At 40.0% G+C, this 16,408-nt stretch overlaps 1 protein-coding gene across 4 annotated transcripts in view; it reads left to right on the top strand.

Annotated features, from left to right (window-relative positions):
• ero1b (endoplasmic reticulum oxidoreductase 1 beta) overlaps positions 1–16,408 on the top strand; it is a 79,566-nt gene that overhangs the window by 41,186 nt on the left and 21,972 nt on the right. For all 4 annotated transcript variants that reach the window (XM_059645553.1, XM_048530694.1, XM_048530696.2 and 1 more), the window contains 3 exons: positions 3,585–3,611; positions 6,093–6,185; positions 11,438–11,684. In XM_059645553.1, coding sequence (XP_059501536.1) covers positions 3,585–3,611; positions 6,093–6,185; positions 11,438–11,684 — 367 coding nt within the window. The remainder of the gene's footprint in view (positions 1–3,584; positions 3,612–6,092; positions 6,186–11,437; positions 11,685–16,408) is intronic.

Genomic DNA, 16,408 nt, shown 5'->3' with positions numbered 1-16,408 from the left:
GCAGCTTTAAAGTCAACCGTGATGTTCCAGTGCATCATGTAGTCTGTTCCAAATGCAGCAGGATGTAAATAATATCCAAGTTTGGGCTGACAAGTGGCAAGTAATATATTACCATGCAAATGTCATGCAGTCATCATCTCCAGCAAAAGGCAATGTAACCATCGCCCCCATGCCATTTAAAGATTACTGAATGCCCCTACTATCAACTTCCTGGAGGTTACCATTGATCAAAAACTAAACTGGACTCCACATACAAATACCATGGCTACAAGAGCAGATCGGAAACTACGGATCTTGCAGTGAGAAACTCATCTCCTCATTCCCCAAAGCCTGTCCACCATCAGCACAGCAGAAATTAGGAGAATGATGGAATACTTGCCTGGATGAGTGCAGCCCCAAAAAAGCTCAAGAATCTTGACACCATCTAGGATAAAATGGCCAACCTGATTGGCACCATATGTACAAGCATTCATTTCTCCCCCCAACAATGTTCAGAAGCAGCAGTGAGTGGCATCTTCAAGATGCACCACAAAAATTAACCAAGGCTGTTAAGATAGCAACCTCCAAGCTAATAACTGGTACCATCCAGGAGGGCAAGGGTAAAAGATATGTGGAAACACCACTTGCAAGTTATATTGCCATTCTTTGTGTCTATGGGTTAGACTTCTAGAATTCTATTGGGAGTTTTCTATAGGCCTCCAAATAGTTCCAGATATGTAAAGGAAAGGATAGCAAAGATGATTCTTGATAGGAGTGAGAGAGACAGGGTAGTTGTCATGGGGGACTTCAACTTTCCAAATATTGACTGGGAACACTCTAGTTCGAGTACTATAGATGGGTCAGTTTTTGTCCAGTGTTTGCAGGAGGGCTTCCTGACACAGTATGTAGATAGGCCAACAAGGGGTGCAGCCACATTAGATTTGGCACTGGGTAATGAGCCTGGCCAGGTGTTAGATTTGGAAGTAGGTGAGCACTTTGGTGAGAGCGATCACAATTCTGTTATGTTTACTTTAGTGATGGAAAGGGATAGGTGTATACCACTGGGCAAGAGTTATAGCTGGGGGAAAGGCAATTATGATGAGATTAGGCAAGATTTAGGGAGCATAGGATGGGGAAGGAAACTCCAGGGGATGGGCACATTAGAAATGTGGAGCTTATTCAAGGAAAAGCTCCTGTGTGTCCTAGATAAGTATGTACCTGTCAGGCAGGGAGGAAGCTGTAGAGCGCGGGATCTGTGGTTTACGAAGGAGGTGGAATCTCTGGTCAAGAGGAAGAAGAAGGCTTATGTTAGGATGAGATGTGAAGGCTCAGTTAGGGCGCTTGAGGGTTACAAGGTAGCCAGGAAAGACCTAAAGAGAGAGCTCAGAAGAGCCAGGAGGAGACATGAGAAGTTGTTGGCAGATAGGATCAGGGTAACCCTAAGGCTTTCTATAGGTATTTAAGTAATAAGAGAATGACGAGAGTAAGATTAGGGCCAGTCAAGGATAGTAGTGGGAAGTTGTGTGTGGAGTCAAAGGAGATAGCGGAAGCACAAAATGAATATTTTTCGACAGTATTCACTCTAGAAAACAACAATATTGTCGAGAATACTGAGATACAGGCTACTAGACGAGGTGGGATTGAGGTTCACAAGGAAGAGGTATTAGAAATCCTACAGAGGGTGAAGATAGGTAAGTCCCCTGGGCCGGATGGGATTTATCCTAGGATCCTCTGGGAAGCCAGGGAGGAGATTGCCGAGCCTTTGGCATTGATCTTTAACTCATCATTGTCTACAGGAATAGTGCCAGACGACTAGAGGATAGCAAAAGTGGTTCCCCTGTTCAAGAAGGGGATTAGAGACAACCCTGGTAATTATAGACCAGTGAGCCTTACCTCAGTTGTTGGTAAAGTGTTGGAAAAGGTTATAAGGGATAGGATTTATAATAATCTAGAAAAGAATAAATTGATTAGGGATAGTCAGCACCGTTTTGTGAAGGGTAGGTCGTGCCTCACAAACCTTATTGAGTTCTTTGAGAAGGTGACCAAACAGGTAGATGAGAGTAAACCTGTTGATGTGGTGTATATGGATTTCAGCAAAGCGTTCAATAAGGTTCCCCACAGTAGGCTATTGTACAATGGAGGAATGGGACTGTGGGAGATATAGCAGTTTGGATCAGAAATTGGCTTGTTGAAAGAAGACAGAGGGTGGTAGTTGATGGGAAATATTTGTCCTGGAGTCCAGTGACTAGTGGTGTACCGCAAGGGTCGGTGTTGGGTCCACTGCTGTTTGTCATTTTTATAAATGACCTGGATGAGGGCATAGAAGGATGGGTTAGTAAATTTGCAAACAACACTAAGGTCAGTGGAGTTGTGGATAGTGACGAAGGATGCTGTAGGTTGCAGAGAGACCTAGATAAGCTGCAGAGCTGGGCTGAGAGGTGGCAAATGGAGTTTAATGTGGACAAGTGTGAGGTGATACACTTTGGTAGGAGTAACCGGAATGCAAAGTACTGGGCTAATGGTAAGATTCTTGGTAATGTAGATGAGCAGAGAGATCTCTGTGTCCATGTACACAGATCCTTGAAAGTTGCCACCCAGGTTGACAGGGCTGTTAAGAAGGCGTACAGTGTTTTAGCTTTTATTAATAGAGGGATAGGGCTCTGGAACCATGAGGTTATGCTGCAGCTGTATAAAACTCTGGTGCGGCTGCACTTGGAGTATTGCATACAGTTCTGGTCACTGCATTATAAGAAGGACGTGGAAGCTTTGGAAAGGGTGCAGAGGAGATTTACTAGGATGTTGCCTGGTATGGAGGGAAGGTCTTACGAGGGAAGGCTGAGGGACTTGAGGCTGTTTTCATTAGAGAGAAGAAGGTTGAGAGGAGACTAATTGAGACATATAAGCTAATCAAAGGGTTAGATTGGGTGGATAGGGAGAGCCTTTTTCCTCGGATGGTGACGGCGAGCACGAGGGTGCATAGTTTTAAATTGAGGGGTGAAAGATATAGGACAGATGTCAGAGGTAGTTTCTTTCCTCAGAGAGTAGTAAGGGAATGGAATGCTTTGCCTGCAACAGTAGTAGATGTGCCAACTTTAAGTACGTTTAAGTCGTCATTGGGCAAGCATATGGATGTACATGGAATAGTGTAGGTTAGATTGGCTTCAGATTGGTATAACAGGTCGGCACAACATCGAGGGCCGAAGGGCCTGTACTGCGCTTCTATGTTCTATGTTCTATACTTCCCTCCCTAATGACATTGTGGATATAGCTGCACCAAATGGTTTGTAGCAATTCAAGAAGATAGTTCACTACTTTCTCAACAGCAAGTAGACATAGATTAATTTATGCTGGCACAGTTATTGTTGCCTTCATCCATGCACGGAAAAGAAAAGCCTGCCTAGTACTTTCTGTCTTGGCTTACAAATGAGTTCTTTTGTTAAGATTCCATGGAGCTACTGGCCCAAGTGGTACTGACTTCAGTATAAATTTTGAACCTTTTGGGGAAGGAGGAACATGGTGGAATAATCATTTATATTTTATGTTAACTGTGGTAGGATATTTCCTATCTTTTGCCATAGATAATGATATTATCTTTATATCCACAGGCGAGTCTTTCTACAAGTGGTTGGAAGGTAATAACTGAATGTGTGCTCAAAATGCTTAAAAAATCAATTTCGTTAAAGCTACCTGGAACAGCCTAATTGAGCTGTTTGTTCAGCAAATTGGAAATGTAAATAAGGAATACAGCCAACATTTTTGTGTGGCTTCCAAATCCACTTCCACCCAGCTCTGAGCTTCCATGGTTCGCTAGGTGCTCAGGTGTGAGATTAACAATATCTTTTATGATCATGATTTCTTAATGTAATGGAACAGGTGACGAAGACAAAAATAAATTACATTTTGTTAATCATTATAAGTTCAAAGGTTTTGTTGGATTGCAGCTTAGTGCTGCTAGTTGATGTCCCTAAAATTTACTGTAAATCCTTTTTTTTGTAGTAAGGGTCCTCAGAGGCTTTAATATTTCAGTACAGTCCCCATTTTCTAAATAGTCTTTATCAATATCTGAAGAGATCCAAAGCTTTAATTTTAAAACTTTACTGCACGTTTAAAGAGTGCATGGAGAAACTGCAGTGATTGTTCATTCCTGTCTGGCACAAAAATAAAACGGGAGAGGTTGTTTGACAAAGCTAACAAGGAAAATTAGGGGTAGTATTACATCCAAGGCAGGGGCATACAAATTGATCCCCCAAAAAAACAGCAGACACGAAGTTTGTGAGCAATTTAAATTTCAGCAAAGGAGGACAAATGAATTTATTCAGAGGGGGATAATAGAGTACAAGAATAAGCTTGTAGAGAATCTACAATCTGATTGTAAAAGCTTCTGTCTGTACGTGAAGAGAAAAAGATCTGTGCAAGCAGATAAAGATCCCTTACGGTCAGAAATAGGGGAGGTTATAATGGTTAACAAAGAGGGCAGCCCATTTAAATACCAACTTCTGTCTTCTCAAGTGAGGGCTCAGATAATATTGGGGAACATGGGGTCTAGTGAGAGGGAGGAACTGCAGGAAATCAGTGTTAGCAGAGAAATGATATTGGGGAAATTGGGATTAAAATCCAATACATCACTAAACCTGGTAATCTGCACCCAAGGTACTTAAGGAAGTACTATTAGAAATAGTGGATACATGGGTCATTTTTCGAGATCCTATGGACTCTAGAACAGTTCCTATAAATTGTACGGTGGCTAATATAACCCGACTATTTAAGAAAACAAACAGAGAAAATTGAAAAATAGACAGGTTATCATGACATGGTAGGGAGAAATGCTAGAGTCCGTTATGAAATGTTTTGTAACAATGACAGGATCAGAGAGTCAGCACATAATTGTGAAAAGGAAATAATGCCTAATAGATCTACTAGAATTTTTTGAGGCTATAACTTGTGGAATTGATAAGGGGGAACCAGTGGAAGTGGTTTACCTGGACTTCCAGAAGCCTCTTGCTAAGGTCCCAAACAAGAGATTAGCATGTTAAAATTAAAGCAGATGGGATTGGTGGGTAGAGTACTGACCTAGATGGAGAACTGCTTGGTGAACAGGAAGTAAAGAGTCGGAATGAACAGATCTTTTTGAGTGATAGACTAGTGGTAGCAGCACCAAGGATCTGTGTATGGACCCTAACAATTCACAATATATGTAAATGATTTGGATATATTTGTTAACAAGCATCTATGGGACCAGGAGTATGCTGGTTGCACAAATTATTCCCGTTGATCAAGTGGTCCACATAATCATACTAAAAACACAGTAACAAAAACATAATGCAGGGGTTATACTTTTATTTCAGCATGAATCATTTAAGCAATAATGTAACCTTGCTTTAAAACTTACTGGCAGAGAGCCTTCTTGCACTGACCCTCAACTGACTACTCGGACATTCGCAGAGGTAGTGACAATATAGGAAATCCCCGGTATTTCAGATGTATAATTTTTACTGGCTTGTCTAGAGTGCTGTTTCGTAATGTGCCAGTTGAATCAATGTTTGCCATATCTCCACATTTGCAGATGATACAAAACTAGGTGGGAGGGTGAACTGATGAGGAGAATGCAACAATATTTCCTTGTAATTCGGGCAAGTTGAGTTAGTAGACAAATGCTTGGCAGACAAAGTGTAATAGGGATAAATATGAAGCTATCCACTTTAGCAGTAAAAGCAGGAACAGATTATTCTTTAAATGGCGATAGTTTCGTAGTGAGCTTATGGCCATAATTAATTTTCACTGCTATTGTGTATGCTTCATGATGTTCAAAAAGCAAACTAGTGTGGTGTATTTGTGAAATAAGTATACAGAGAAATACTAATCATTAGTTTATATAGAGAGGTTTTATTTCAATAAAACATGATTAGATATCGATACTAAGCTAGATGCTGGTGTTAGTGAAAGGATTGATGGAAGAATTCTGAACAATTTTAATTTTTCAAGCATCCTTCTGAGCTCCTTTGGAATGAAACATTAGAAGTTTTATAGTTTAACATGAAGGTAAATGTATATACTCTAAACAAAATGGTGCATTTCTCTGATTTTACTGATAATCTGAATGTTTATGCTTGTAGGTCTATGTCTTGAAAAGAGAGTATTTTACAGGCTGATTTCTGGGCTTCATGCTAGTATCAATCTACACCTCAGTGCAAAGTATCTCCTTGATGGTAAGTGAAAATAGTTTCCTAATTTAAAAATTTAGAACATTTTGTTCAGGCCAGAGCGTTATTTACTGGTTAATTTGCAGTAAGTATCAATGTATTGGAATATTAAGATGTTAGTTCAGAGTGTTGGATTTTCTCAATTTTTCTTCCATCAAAATTTGTTGATTTTGTTCAATCAGTCAAGGTTAATGTATGCTTCATAATGAAGGCACCCACTTAATTGCACTAATCATAATGATTAAATAATATATAGCTTTGTGATACAACTCTTCATGTCGCTAATTCCTCAGAAGGCTGAGGAAATTTGGTATGTCAACAACGACTGTTACTAATTTTTATAGATGCACCATGGAAAACATCCTATCTTCCCAAGACTGCAAGAAATTGCAGCAAGTTATGAACAGACCCCAGTCCATCATGCAAACCAGCCTTCCTTCGATACTTCCTGCTGCCTTGGGAGAGCAACCACCCTAATCAAAGACCCCTCCCAATGTGGTTATACTCTTTTCCATCAGGTAGAAGATATAAAAGTTTGAATACATGTATGAACAGATTCAAGAACAGCTTCTTCCCTGCTGTTACCCAACTTTTGAACAGATCTCTCAAATGTTAATTCTGATCTCTCGCTCTCTCCACTTTGTCTACACTGTATTCTGCACTCTGTTCCACTACCCTGATGCACCTTTATATGGTAGGATCCGCCTGTATAACACACAAAATAACACTTTTTTTTCCCCCCACTGTATCTTGAAACACGACAATAATAAATCAAACTCGAACTCACCAGAGTAGTGTGCTGGTGATTGATCCTTAGTATTTCCAAAGTCGTCACAAAAGTCAAAGATTTTGAGAAGTATGGAAAGTCTTCCAATTTGCTTGATTTTCAAATCAAGTTTCATAGAAAGCATGGTCCAAGTTTCTGAACTAATCAAAAGAACTATTCATTGCAAGTAATTAGACTGTAGCTAAAGTTAAACAGTTATAAACTGTCAGAATGTAACACTACCAATCCTGTTATAACCCCACCCCCACCCTTAAAAGCTCACAGACACAAATATATACAGGGAAAACAGGTTGTTGGCAGTGTAAAAGCTGAAAGACCGTTCGGTAGGGCTTTCTCCTGGATTCTGTTGCTGAAATAATTCTTATGACTCTTTTTTTGCTATCTAGTGTGTTCTTTCAGTTGTCTTTTTCCAGGTTGTTGTTAATCATTTGTGAGAGAGAACAGAGTGGCTGCTTCGCTTAAGAAAGGTCTCTGACTTAAAAGTCACAGATTACAACAATTGTTGCAGGGAAGTTAAGCTGGTATTCTTCAGATTTAAAGTTCATTTTGACGCAGAGAATAGAAAGGCTGCTTTTGAACTAGGGAAGAACTAAGCACTTGTCTCTATCTTGTACCCATTGATGAGCTGTTTAGGTGCCAAAGAGCCAATCTCGCAGTTGTTGGTAGGCAGAAAATCTTTGTCATTGGTCATTGATAACTAGCCATTAGTCAATCAACTTGTTGCTAGCCAGAAATGCATCTGTACACCCCCTTGGTTTCAATTTGTCTCCAACCAAACCTCAATTACTGATTGTTCAATCAGCTGTTTGAACAATGTTTGGCCTGGGCCTGGATGTCAGATTACTTCCTTTCAAAACATACACCCTACCCTTACAAAACACTTCTTAAAACAAACTAATCTTTCTCACTTTGGTCTGTGATTTTGCAAAGCGCAAAATCAAAAAGATGTACTCCTTATATGCCTCTGTTCTTGACGAATTGAAAGACCTTTTCAAAAAATTTTGTTTCATTACAAAGCATGTGACAAACAAAACAGGACAATCCATTTTTTTCCCCCTCTGTTTCTCCCCAACCTTTACACAATCTTAGCATTCCTAAAGCCGTCAACTTATTCTAACATTTTACTTTCAGGATAAAGAATCCGGAATTACATTATCTTTTGCAGTAATTCTCTCTTTTTTTTAAACATGAAATGGTTGCAACAGAAAACTGCTGACTGAATTGTCCTGCATCCTTATTTTTAAACCTTCCAGTGAAGGCTAGTGGATTATGATCAGTGCAAGTTATCACTTCATCCTTCTTTCATTGCTGGATATAGATTTTGAAATGGTGAAGAGCTAACAGTCCCAAAGTGGCTGTTTCTGCAGCAGAATACTTTTTTTTGGTGGGTGATCAGTTAGGTCACTTGGCCAGATGGCTAGTTTGTGAGGCAGAGTGATGCCAGTGATGTGGTTTTGGTTCTCTCATCAGTTGAGATTACCGTGAGGATCTTGCTTTCTCACCCTGCCCCTTTTCCTGATCCATGATGATCTTCAGGTCAAATCACTATCAATCATTTAAGAGAGAGCAGTCCTTTGGTCCGGTAGGACTTTGGTTTTACTTCTGGTTTAGTTTCTTAGAGAAGCATACACTTATCTATTTTGACTTATTGTACTGTGACAAGACAGCGCCTACACCTAGATCGTGAGCATCAATTGCCATTTTGAAAGATTTAGAAAATCAGGACCACTAACACTGGCTAATTTATTAAGATGGCCTTCTTCATCTTAAATGCTGTTTGGCATTCTGCTGACCATCCCCTTTTGCTTGTTTCTTTAAAAAATTTGTTAAAATTACAGCTATCATACTGAAAATACAGTCAAACTGTAGGGGTAACAGTTACTTGCTCTGGCTCATGTATCATGAGAGGTCAGGTTGTTAGTCAGTGCAAGTAACACATAATTAGAATGTCAAATGGCATTTTAATATTCCATTCTCCTAGCAATAAACAATGGCTAGGTGGTTTAGCCATGGGAAATGCAGAGTTACAGCAATAGGGTATGGAGGTGGGTTTAGGTGGCATGCTGTTTGGAGTGTAGGTATGGACTTGATGGGCTGAAAGGCCTGCTTCCACACCGTAGTGATCCTGTGATTCTGTGAAAAGTAAGGATGTTTTGCTACAGTTTTACAGTTTTGGTGTCCTTATTTAAATATTAATATAATTACATTATAAGCAATTTGGAGAAGGTTGATTTGGTTTTGGTGGTGGGAGAAGGGTAATGCTTTCAAGAAAAGTTTGGTCAGAAAAGACCTGTTTCCATTGCAGTTTAGGTGAACTTGTGAGCATGATAGTGAGACAGAGAAGATCACGAGGAAACTTGATAGGATAGTTGCGGGACACAGTTTGAAAATGAAGGATTTCCTGTTTTAAGATAATTGAGGAAAATAACTTTGAGGCTGAGGTTGTAGACTTGTTGGCTGAGCTGGTGCGTTTGATTGCAGATGCTTTGCCATCCTGCTAGGTAGCATTATCAGTGCGCCTGCAGTGAAGTGTTGGTGTTCTGTCCCACTTGTTATTTAAATGCCTCAGTTTGCTGGGGTGGTTGGCATCATTTCTGGTTCTGTTTTTCAGTAGTTTGTATATCGAGTCCAATTCAATGTGTTCGTTGGTGGAGTTCTGGTTGGAATATCAGGCCTCCAGGAATTCCCTGGTATGTCTGTTTGGCTTGTGCTACTTTGGATGTGGTGTTCCAGTCAAATTCATGTCCTCCTTTTGTCTGTTTGTTTTGAGACCAGTGAGAATTGGTCATGTCTCTTGGTGGCTAGCTGGTATTCATGTATCCTTATTGTCAGTTTTCTTCCAGTGTGGCCTATGTAATGTTTCTGTCAGACCTTGCATGGTATTTTGTATATTATGTTAGTTTTATTTGTTGTGGGTGTGGGATCCTTTACATTCGTCAGTAGCTGTTGCGGGGTGGTTGTTGGTTTGTGGGCTACCCTGATACCGTAGGGGTCTGAGTAGCCTTGTAGTCATTTTCTGATAAGTCTCTGATGTATGGTAGGATGACTAGTGTGTCTGGACGTGTTTATGTTGTCTTGTTGTGGCCTGTCGCGAAGGTATTGGCGGATTGTGCTTGTTGGGTATTCATTCCTTCTTGAAAACTCCGGATAAGTGCTCCTGTACACTTTGCACAGTTCTGGATTGTTGCACTGTTAGTGTCCTGAATGAGCTCTGTTAATGGATGTTGGCGTGGGGGCTGGTGTAATTGAATATCTGGCCCATACGTGTGGTCCTTCTGTATATGCCAGTCTGGAGTCCCCTGTTGTTCTCCTAGGAAGGGTAGTCGGTTATTGTTCTCCTCCTCTTTTTGTGAATTTTATTCTGGTAAGGATGTTGTTTATGTGTCAGTGGATTTCTTCTAGTCTTGTGCATTTGGTAATCATGAAGATATTATCTACATAGCAGACCCAGAGTTTGGGTTGTATAGTGGGGAGTGCTGTCTATTCTAACCTTTTGCATTACCACTTCTGTAATCAGCCCTGATGTGGGGGATCCCGTTGGTGTTCTGTTGATTTGTTTGAATGTACGGTCATTGAAGGTGAAGTGGGTTGTGAGACACAGATGCAGCAGTTTCTGGGTTCTGTCCTTGTTGGTACCATGGGGTGCCTGCCTTTCTAAATCGCCCAGCAGTGTGGCAATTGTCCCTTTGGCTAAGTCGATGTTATGGATGTAAATAGTGCTGTTATGTCCAAGGATATCATCATCTCTGCCTCTTCTGTCCTGGTGTCCTTGATGATGTTGAAGAATTCTTAGGAGGAGTGGACGGAGTGGGTAGTGTTGTCAACCAACTATTTCAGTTTCTGTAGTTCTTTGGCTAGCCTATTTGTTGGTGTGCCTGGTAGGGTTCTGAAGGAGCTCATCCACAACTTGAGCTACAAATGTTCTCAAAAACTTTTAACTTTGAGGCTTCCAATCTCTGGAGTTGTTTCCCAGAGAGAGATGGATGTAGGGTCACTTAATAAGTTCTTAACTTCTGATCATCTCGTTAGTTAGCAGGCAGGAGTGGGAAGCTGAGGCCCCAATCACTTTCACTGAATTGCAGAGGATATTCAAGGAGCCCATGTTTCATAAATTTGTGGTTGTTCTACTAATTTCACTGTAGCAATTGATGTCTTTTCAGTCTCCACTATAATGCACTTTTGCAACTGAATTTTTTTTAAAATAAGATACAAAACAGCAATAATTATTGCTGATGGGAACTGCCTTTTTATATGAATGTGGTTTGCTGGAATGGAGGATGACAGTTAGTGTGCAGTGAATGTGTTTTGCCTGGCCAGATGATCACTTTCTCCATGTACTATGAAATTATGTGTATTCATTGACCAGTAACAAGCTTTTCTTTTAAATCTAGATATTACCAGTTGTAACGCATTAACTGAAGGCATCATTCCTAATTTGCCACTTTACCTATTATTTAACGTGTCGTTTCAGATGGGTGGGGAAGAAATAAATGGGGACCAAACTTAGAAGAATTCCAATCTCGGTTTCATCCTACTGAGACAAAAGGAGAAGGTCCAAGAAGGTTGAAAAACCTCTATTTTTTGTACTTAATTCAACTAAGAGCTTTATCTAAAGTAGCTCTATATTTTGAACGTTCAATTGTCGACTTATACACTGGAAATGCAACAGAAGATGCAATTACCAAAAAGCAGCTGCTGGAAGTTCTCGAGGAAACCAAGTAAGAAAAATACTTAATGGCATGTGACACAAGAATGGTTGTATAAAATTATTTATCGGTCGCTGACGTTTGAAAACTCTTCCCGAAAGTGTGAAAGAATTAGCAATGAAAGAGTTGATCTCTTGCATTGCCTTAAAGCAAGTCGAGTGTTGAACTGGCAGCTAATATTTATCGTACCCTGCATGACTAAATTTTAGCACTTCATTTTTAAAACTTAGTTTTTTGATATCATGTATACTTTATGGATGGCAATACTGACTTAGTATGTGGGCGTCCAGTGATTTCAGTATTGCTGGGACTTTGAGATGTCATCCAGTTATTCTAGCCAATGAGAATTACATTGTTTTCTCTGAGATTAAGTTGATATCATATTATGAGCCTAAACACCCAAACAGACTTGTCGAAGTGAATGGCTGGCTGGTTTTGTATTGAAAAATTCAGTGTAGTATCTAAAACAGGGATGGGTTCAAGATTTGATCTACTGTTTGCTCTCCTGAGAGTTGACCAGTCAATAAGAGGAACTACTTGCTTTTATATAGAGTCTTCATTACAGTAAAATGTTCTAAGAATTTTCACAGCAACCAAAAACTGACACTGGACCACAGCCTTTGTGCTAGTCAGCTAGCTCTGAGAGTTTCCTGCCATTCCATACAGGCTGTTCAAAAACGCATGCTTCCTTGAAAGTGAAGGGCTTTATCCATAATCTAGTTCAGTCCAGCAAAGTTTGGGACAGTACCAAATCTTGATATTGGAGATGTGCCTCTTGTTACAAAGTCTTATTTGACCTGACATCTTATTTCTCTATCATAGCCTTTTCAGCATCTCTCAACTGTATTCCTCATTGCTTCATTGATTTTATTTATTAATTAATCATATATAAAAACATAGACGATGGGAGCAGGAGTAGACCATTTAACCCCTTGAGCCTGTTCCACCGTTGAATACGATCATGGCTGATAATCAAGCTCAATACCCTTTTATCCACAAGAGCGATATCTACCACCTGTTTTGAATGCACAATGTTTTGGCCTCAACCACTTTCTGTGCTAATGAATTCCATAGGCTCTCTGCTCTCTGACGTTTCTCCTTCTCTTAATCCTAAAAGGTTTACTCCTTTGTTCCTAAACTTATGACCCAGTTCTGGCCGCCCCACCATCGGAAATATCTGTTCTGCATGTAACTTATCTAGCCCTGTAAGAATTTTATGGAGTTCAGTAAGATTCTGTCTCATTCTTCTAAAATCCAGCCAGTAAAATCCTAACTGACTCAATCTCTCCTCATATGTCAAGTCCTGCCATCCCAGGAATCAACTTGCTAAACCTTTTGAAGCACGCCTTCTATGGCAAGAGCATACTACTTCAGATAAGGAGACTAAAACTGCGCATAGTATTCCATGCGTGGCCTCACCAATGCAGCGAGACATGTTCCCATACTTGAAACCTCTCGCAGTAAAGACCAATATACTGTTTGCCACATTTCCTACTGCTGCATCTGCATACTTCCTTTTATTGACTGGTGCATGAGGACACCCAGGTCTCGTTGAACATTTGCCTCTCTTGGTTTACAGCTATTCAAATAATAATCTGCTGCCTTTTGTTTGCAACCAAAATAAATGATCTCTTACTCCACTTTATCTGTCATACATTTTGCCCATTCACTCAGCCTGTCCAAATCACACTACAGCATTTCCACACCTTTCTCAATTTGCTGTTCCACCCAATTTGGCTTATCTGCAATTTGAGATATAACTTACTAACTAGGGAAATAATTATCATTAACATATTGTGAATAACCGGGGTCCTAATACCAATCCCTGAGGTACCTGACTAGGAGCTGCCTGCCATTCAGAAAAAAAAGACCTTTCTTTCCTGTCTGCTACCCAATTTTCTATCCACCTGAATACACTACATTCCCATCCCATGCACTTTAATTTTCTGTATTAATCTCCTTGTGGGATTTTTGTCAAGAGTTTTGTAAGTTCAAACTCTCTCATCCACTGGCTCCTCTGATCAAGTCTAATAATTACATTTTTGAATACTTCCAATAGATTTGTCAATTTGTAAATTCATCCTTTTGTTTCTACTGCTGTTTTCTAAGTGCTTTGCTATAAAAACCTTGGTAATGGACTCTCGCATCTTCCCCGACAATGGAACTCGGGCTCGCTGGTCTATAATTCCCCCTATTCTCTCTACCTCCTTTTTTGTTTATAAAGTACTGGGATTACATAAGCACCCCGTGCCCCACCGCCCTAATAACTTCCGAATTATAATCGCTTTACTCCTGTCCTTTCTCAGTTGCTGTACCATCTCATCTTTGTTCATTTTACTTTTCACCATTGGTCCTAACTGAACCTTGAACTTATACACCTTCTCAATCATATGCTACTCGCTCCGGGTGGTCTTGATATTGCAGATTTGTATTCTTCAGAAACCTGTTTTTACTTTTCTACTTCACATTTGTGTGCTACCTACTTAAAAGACTTCTGTGCTTACCTTTTTTTTCCTGATTCAGCCTTTGCAATTGCTGACACCTTTAAGGTTCTCTCAGCTTATTTGGATGGAAGCGAGGGCTACAGGGGTGGGGGATAACCTAACTGATCACAGCACCATAGTACACAAAACTGAGGGAATAAGGAGGACTGTAGTGGTAGTAGAGGGCAGTTTAGTGAGAGGAATTGGCAATATTTTCTGCAGCAAAGAGCTTGAATCCAGACAAATAAGAGGCCTGTCCCATGCCAGGGTTTGGGACACCTTCTCAGGACTTGAGGAATTTATAGCAGCAGGAGGAGGAGGATCCAGTTGTTGTGTCCATTTAGGTAACAATAACAGGCAGGACAAAGGTGGACATTTTGCAAAGTCCATGTGAAGAGCTAGGCAAAAACCTCAAAGTTTAATCTCTGAATTACTATTTGAACCACGTGAAAAGTGGCAGAAGGCAATTTGGATTAGAGGGATGAATGCGTGACACAGTGGTTCTGATTTGTGGCCACTGGCACCAGTGCTGGGAAAGTGGAGGTCTATCCTGATGAGACAGTCTGCGCTGTGCTGAAGCCAGTATTCTTGCCAACCACATAACCAAGTCCGTACATAGGATTCGAAACTGAATATTGAGAGCAAGTGATTAAGTAGGGAAGGATTTGGTAAAACAAGGAGTAGAAACCAAACCCGAGAGAGAGATATTAACAGAAAATGTTAAACAGACTGTGTTGGAGAGGTGTAGAGTACTTGAATCCAAGAGTCAATCAACCAATAAGACTACAATGAAAGGATAAAACTAACGGCTTTGTATCCAAATGCATGTAGCCGTTGGAACAAAATGTCTGAACCATGAGTTCCAGCAAACATTAATCCGTATGATCTGGTAACTATTACAAAGACATGACTCCAGGACGACATGGACCTAAATCTTGAAGGATAGGGAAGTAGGAAAAAGTGGAGGGGTAGCTATGTTGCATAAATGATAGCACAGGACCCAGGCTGTGGAAACAGTTTCAAGAGAAATGATGAGTCACTTATAGGAGTGATGTACAAGGGCCTTAACAGTAACCACATAGTGACAGAAAAATTCAAATGAACAAATCTAGCTATGAGTTCAGTGTTTGGTAGTATCTGAGCGAAATATGTTCTGGAGGCAATCAGAGAGCAGGCTATAATAAACATGTTATTATTATCATGAGAGATAATTAACTAACATTTTTCTTCTAGTGTATTTACCCCTAAGTAGCAGTGACTATAATAGGGTGGAAACTTTACATTTAGTTTACATTTTTTAATCAACCTATGTAGGGATGTTATAACACATTTCTGAAGCAGGTGGGAATTGGACCTAGAGGTAGGAATACTATTGCGGCACCATGACAGCCCGCATGCTTTCAGTTTGAGGAAAGAGAGGTGAGTCCAAGACACATTTTAATGGTGGTGATTATGATGTGGAAGCCAAGTTGGCTAAAGTGAGTGGACACCTTATCCTAAAGGAAGAATCAATAGAGATGGAATGGCAGTTATTAAGGGGATATTTCTGAAATACAAAACAGATCCATTCCAACAAGTAAGAAGTTTTCCAAGGGACTCATCATTCGGTTTTTCAAAAAAAAAGTAATTGTACAAACATAGGTGGCTGGTCAAAAAATTAAGCAGAATATAAGAAAACATCATAGAATGTCCAAAAAATTAATAAGGAAAAATTGGAATGTGAGAGAAGGCTAACCAGAAATCTCAAAACAGTGAGTTTCCATAACATTTTAGTGAGTGTTGATTCTGTAAAAAGTCAAGCTAGAGACTTAATTATGGAAAACAAGGAAATGGCAGATGAATTGAACAAGTATGTTGTATTTGTTTTCACTCTTGGAGGATGCAAGTAGAATCCCAGAAGAAGCTATAAAACAGGAAATGGAAGGAGGGCACAGCTGAGGAAAATCGCAATCCCCAGAGATAGTACTGTGTAAATTATTGGAGCTGTAGACTGATAAGTGTCTCGATGTCGATAGACTTCACTATTGTGCCCAGTGAGAGGGTTGATGCTATGATTTTGATTTTCTAGACTTACCTTCATTCAGGGACAGTCCTACTGGATTGGAAGATAGCAAATCCAATGTCTTTATTCAAAATGTGGGAGACAGAAAGCTAATAAACTAGGAAAGTACAGGCCAGTTAGCTTAACGTTTATTATCTCAGATGCTGAAAGCTATCATTAAAGATGTCATAGCAGACACTTGGATAAATTCA

Source organism: Stegostoma tigrinum, chromosome 4, assembly GCF_030684315.1.
Source record: "Stegostoma tigrinum isolate sSteTig4 chromosome 4, sSteTig4.hap1, whole genome shotgun sequence".
Classification (NCBI taxonomy): domain Eukaryota; kingdom Metazoa; phylum Chordata; class Chondrichthyes; order Orectolobiformes; family Stegostomatidae; genus Stegostoma; species Stegostoma tigrinum.
Note: the sequence above shows the minus strand (reverse complement) of the source record. Positions and strands in the feature narration are given on the sequence as shown.